At 48.8% G+C, this 5,585-nt stretch overlaps 1 protein-coding gene and 1 long non-coding RNA gene across 2 annotated transcripts; one reads left to right on the top strand and one right to left on the bottom strand.

Moving 5' to 3' along the window:
- Positions 1-1,262: 1,262 nt before the first annotated feature.
- LOC126988850 (uncharacterized) lies at positions 1,263-2,775 on the bottom strand. Its single transcript, XM_050847260.1, has 3 exons — positions 2,697-2,775; positions 1,725-2,011; positions 1,263-1,325 (listed from the first exon to the last, which is right to left on the bottom strand). Exons 1-3 carry the CDS (start codon positions 2,773-2,775, stop codon positions 1,263-1,265), a joined length of 429 nt encoding a protein of 142 aa, XP_050703217.1.
- A 1,259-nt stretch (positions 2,776-4,034) lies between these two features.
- Positions 4,035-5,029, top strand: LOC126988833 (uncharacterized). Its single transcript, XR_007742568.1, has 3 exons — positions 4,035-4,585; positions 4,679-4,750; positions 4,840-5,029. It is a non-coding gene; the product is annotated as an uncharacterized LOC126988833 (long non-coding RNA).
- The last annotated feature ends 556 nt before the right edge of the window (positions 5,030-5,585 follow it).

The following is a 5,585-nucleotide window of genomic DNA, read 5'->3' as shown; positions in this document are numbered from 1 at the left end:
GTCCTTTCCAGGCTTAGGGATTGCAATAATAACGGTAACGCTCCAGGAAGACGGATAATCACCGGTATACCAAATTCTATTAAAAAGAGACAATAAAAACATAAGTGATTCGTCAGGAATATGACGTAAAAAAGAGTCTGGGATGTCATCGGGACCTGGTGACGAGTCATGGCACTGGTTTAGAGCTGAACGGAGTTCAAGACTAGAAAAAGGGGCATTATACGACTCGCCGTTATTAGAAGCAAAACTGAGGCCAGCAGACTCCAAGCGCCGACGATGGCGTCCCGAAGGAGATGTAGTGTCTTTCCTAGATACATTTGTAAAATGTTGGGCAAGGACTTGAGCAACTGCAATAGGTTCGGCCACGTTCCTGCCTGCTTCTGACAGGACAGGAGGGGAAGGGACGGTATATTTCCCAGAGATTTTCCTCACTCGTTTCCATACCTGCGCTAGGGACGTCTCCTTGTTTAGGGTGGATACGTATGCCTTCCACGAAGCACGACGGGCCTCTTTAAGGACCCGTCGGGCATGGGCACGCGCCCGTTTGAAGGCTTCTAAGTAATGTGGATCTCCACGATGTCGGCAGAGGCGTGAGAAAGCGGCTCGTTTTGCCTTCACAGAAGCGGCGCACTCAGGGGTCCACCAAGGCATGGGACGTCTGGGAAAGTGACCAGACGTCTTTGGAACTGCTAATATGGCTGCCGAGTGTAGTAAGGTAGTAAAATATGCCACCGCTTCGCCAGTGCTGCTGAAGTCATCTAAAGACCGTGCAGTGGAACTTAGCTGTTTGAAGAGTTGCCAGTCTGCTTTATCTATACGCCAGCGTGGGAGGCGAGTGCGTGGTTCGCCCTTGGCTGACGATAAAACAATGGGGAAGTGGTCACTTCCATGCAAGTTCGGTAAAACCTTCCAGTTGAAATCTAAAATAATATTAAAGGAACACAAAGACACATCGATAGCCGTAAAAATACCCGTTTGGCTATGGAAGTGCGTCATATCTCCAGAATTAAGAACTCCCAGTTCCTCATCTTCTACCACAGATGCCAGCATCACGCCTCGAGGGTTAGTGGTGCAGTCTCCCCACAGTGGATGACGGCCATTCACATCGCCTAGTAAGAGGAAAGGGGCAGGAAGATCAGCGATCAAGTTATCAAGATCCCTCCTCTCTACATGAGCGCTTGGAGGAAGGTATAAGCTGCAAACTGTGTACTGTCGTGGGAGAAAGAGCTGGATGCTGACCGCCTGGAAGGGAGCTGACAGCCTTACGCGTGAGAAAGGGATATCACGGCGGACCAGTATGGCACTGCCGCCACGATTCCCTTGGTCTTGTAGAGGATAAGAATATAAAATATGGTAACCAGGAGGCCCAAAAGGAGTACTTTCTCCTACCATGGTCTCCTGAATGCAAATGCATACTGGGGAATAACGGGCTATAAGACTGAGCAACTCTTCCCAATTGGCACGCAGACCACGGCAGTTCCACTGCACGATATTGAAGATGAGTACTCAGTGAGGTGCTTTGGGGCTCTTCCGGAGAGGAATCGCCCTGCACCTACTGGGTTCCTTTTAAAGGGGCCATCACCCTTCATTAAAGGACCCTTGGTCCGAGCTGTAGCTGGTTGCGATACCATATGTACCGCAGACCGATTGGCAGGCTGGGGGCATTCAACTACCCTCCTGCCCGCGACTGCTGCCGGCGTCTTCCCTCCCCCGCCTCTCCCAACCGTCCGCCACTCTGAGGTAGCAGCAGAGGAGGAGGAAGCAGAGGAGGTCCCCGGAGAAGACTCTCCGGAGGTTGAGGCCACGGGCGCCGGCAGCGACGCACCGCAAGCCTGAGCACCAGCAGACTCCGGCCCACAGACAGCCGGAGCAGCTGGCGCAGGGGCGGCGGCAGCAGCCGACGCCCGGGGTACCTCCGGCGATCCTACAACTGGCGCCGGAGTTTGCAGCTTGGTAGGGGGAGTCTCATCGAGAGACTCCTCACTGCGTGAACGTTTCTGTTGTTGTGGCTCTGTTCGGAGCGGGACACGATTTGGTGTGATTTCAGGTAAAGGCGTCGACACAGAAACGACGGGAGCTGCAGGGCACGACATATCCTGGGAGGTTTTGAGACGGCGTTGAGCGTGTGACTGGAGAACTGAGGGATAGGTTCTACCAGGACTAGACAGCCTGGTAAGGGCGAGTCGCTTTGCCTCTACAAAAGACAATTTCTCTTTATTTCGAATGGTAAGCACCTCTCTCTCAAATCTAAGGCGATCACACTCTTTCGATGAAGCTGGATGGGGCTCGGCACAGTGGTAGCACCGAACAGGGCCCGGGCACTCCTCACCATGGTCATCCCTACCGCAGGTGACGCATACTTTAGGGAGACCATTCTGCAGGCGGCGGCATGTCCGAGTCACATGTCCATATAACTGGCAATGGAAACAACGTCTGGGGTTTGGGACATATGGTTTCACGTGGAGGTTTAACCATGCCAATTTTACAGTTCTAGGGAGCTCTAGCCGATTAAAAGTTATGAATAGTGTGGGTGTGGGTGTCAGTGCTCCTTCTTCTTTCTTGTGGACACGTCTCACCGCAACAACGTCATACTCCTCGAGTTCCTTAACCAGGCGCTCCTCCGAGTAACGAAGGAGGTCTCTTGAAAATACCACGCCGCGCGATTGGTTCATGATAGCATGGGGGGCACATGATACTGCAGCCCGGGAACTGAGGTGAGGGCACGGAGTCTTTCACTCTCTTCAGGAGAAGAGACTTCCACAAGAAGGCTGCCATCTTCCTGCGGAAGCATCTTCGGCTCTCTGCCGCAAGTCTTGACAAGTTCACGGTGGACTTCGAAAATGTCGAGATCATTAACAGATCGACCATCTAGGGACTTTACGGTGATGTATTTGTCATAGGATACAGATTCAAATAGACCGGGCAGGACCTCAACTTGAGAACTCTGCGAGACTGGCACATTCTTTGGTCCCTGCTTCCGGCTCTTGGTCCGGGAGCCACCGGGTCTGGGGATTAAGAAAGAAGAGGCAGATGCCCCTTTAGTGCCACTCGGAGCCTGAAACGGCTCCAGGGTGGCGATGAGGGAAGGCCGAGAAGAGGTTTCCGGGGACGGTCGGAGGTCAGGTAGGGATGTAGGCCGAGGTAAACTCGGGGATTTAGATGCCATAAAGGATGACAATTATTTCACTTGGGGCCCCCCCACCCACCACGGAGCCCAACATGGGGAGGCTAATGCTGGAGCAAGAGCTCACAGCAGCCTCAGGGGTAGTGGGGGAAGTATACGTGGCAGCTGCCTGGTGTGAGGCGGCAGCCGCGGGACCATTGCGGTGCCCACCAGACAACAGCCACTTGACCCTAGCCAACGCATGACCAGCCGATTGATAGAGCGGGGCCACACAAGACCACCCGTCTTACCCCAACCCTCCCGCCAAAGGAGCGTGTTGTCCACCGAAGGGAACTACACCCTGCCCCGCGGTGGACTCAGCTCCCAGACGAGAGGGTGCGGGGAGTGTACGGGACGCCACGCACGGCAAACACGTGGGGAGGCTCAGCCATGCCCTTGATGGTAGTCGGGCAGGCACATACGTCACCACTGGTAAGCCTCCATTACCAGTAGTGACGGGGGAGTGTTTAGTCCACTCTGGCCGACAAACAGCAAGCCCTACAGAGGTGGACGGACCACCTAAGTAGGTGGTGCTGCCGACCAGGCTTCAAGCCCCGCTACCACGGCAAGGAACTCCCCTCAGCGGGGTACTGTAACATGGTATAGCACCTAAAAGGGTAGAGAGTTGTTCCATCACCATGATATCGCATAGATGTTGACGCGACAAACATTCTTCGAGTTTGCGACGCGTGTTAAGAACATCGCGCATACGCTGATCGATATCTACTACACCACCATCATCATCTTCTGCAACAACGTACAACCGATCGCTCTGTCGTGTCAACAGTTTTGCCACAGATTCTTGAATGGATCCGTTTTCCGAAATCGTCACTTCTACAGGTGGGGTTAGAATCAGGGTGTTGAGCGTGTCCGTTATGTTGATTCTCTTTTTCAAGTAACTTAACAGTTTGATGAGAGAAGCCAATCTTACGTGCTTGTGCTTGAATCTGTCAACATTGGAGAGTAACACAGCGTAATATGTTGACAATTCATCCATAGCTTGTTCAGAATATGCAGTTCTAGGTTCATTAACAAGACTAGGAGGTACGACCGTAGCCGTAGTATTTGTGTTAGTTGCAACATTTTCTTCGTCTAATTTTCTCTTCTTAGACTGCACCGCCGTCAGACAATCAGTCGTTGATTTGGCTTTCATCGTCTTGTGATCGGATATAGCTATTACATTACCAATGTTATTTCTGATAAAAGATTTCATGGAGTGAATCAAGGAAAAGTTATCCAAGGATTTCCTGTAACTTTGAGTACATTTGTATTTGTGTTAGTGTTACAGATGGTACAGTACTGGGACGCGACGTGTTTCACTTGCGGATTTGTGCTTGTCCGACACGAGATTTAAAGACAGACGAACAAGCTAACTCTAAGAAGAGAAGATTAAAACGCAAAAGATATTCAACTGAGACTCAGGTAAATGTCCAGACTAGATAAATGTTATATTTTATTGAGATGAAACATTATTATTATTATACGAATCTTCAAATTTCTTTCTTGTATTTTCAGATCGCAAAAATACCAAAACTAGTTGACCCAGAGCCTCATGTGTCCAACTTAAATGAAGTTTACAACATTAAGGTAAAGATTTAAAAAAAATAAGTAGGAGTGGAGATAGCTTCTATACGAGTTGCATTTACATTTTATCTAATCATAATCTCCCATTCTAGGTAGTTGGACGTCAGTTGTACTTGTTCATGATGAAGATCATGCAGTTTTACTCCAGCACCCACCTGAACATTCCTGACGCTCCATGTCAACAAAACGAAAACACGATGGTACACCAAGAGCAGGATGTGCTCATGAGAAACATGTATTCTAATAATCTGAAGAAGCTCAAAGAAAAGCTGAAGAACTTGAGAGAAGAAAGCAAACAGGGAGTGAGCAGAAAAGCATCGAAATTATAGAAATAGAAAGCCCAGAAAACTCAGAAAAGAAAAACAGGAAGCCCAGAAAATACAGACAAAGGAAACACTAAAAAAAAAAAAAAAACAATCCTATAGAAGAACCACTAAACCTAATCAAAGACAACAACCCTATAGAAGAGCCACTAAACCTAATCAAAGATAACAAACCTGTATCATTACGTACGGTGAAAAGAAACAAACCATATCGTCACATTCCATTTGTACATGTCACAAGGGAACCTCGAGAACCTCTTGTTACTCTCAAGAAATTCTGAGTTAAGTAACACATGTATGTAAATAGGGTTTAGCTAAAGTAGGGTCCAATATTTTAAATATATTTTTCGAAACGTTTTTAAAGTGTTATATAATAAATGTGTTTGAACAAAGTTAAACGGAAATGAAACTTGCACATAGTTTGTGCAAGAAACTGGGGTCAGGATATGCAAAGAGTTTGTCACAGGCAGGATCTACACACAGTTTAACCGGAGAAGAAACTGGGGTCAGGATTT

Source organism: Eriocheir sinensis, unplaced genomic scaffold (genome assembly GCF_024679095.1).
Source record: "Eriocheir sinensis breed Jianghai 21 unplaced genomic scaffold, ASM2467909v1 Scaffold1, whole genome shotgun sequence".
Classification (NCBI taxonomy): Eukaryota; Metazoa; Arthropoda; class Malacostraca; order Decapoda; family Varunidae; genus Eriocheir; species Eriocheir sinensis.
The sequence above is the reverse complement of the archived record's forward strand: the minus strand, read 5'-3'. Positions and strand labels throughout refer to the sequence as shown.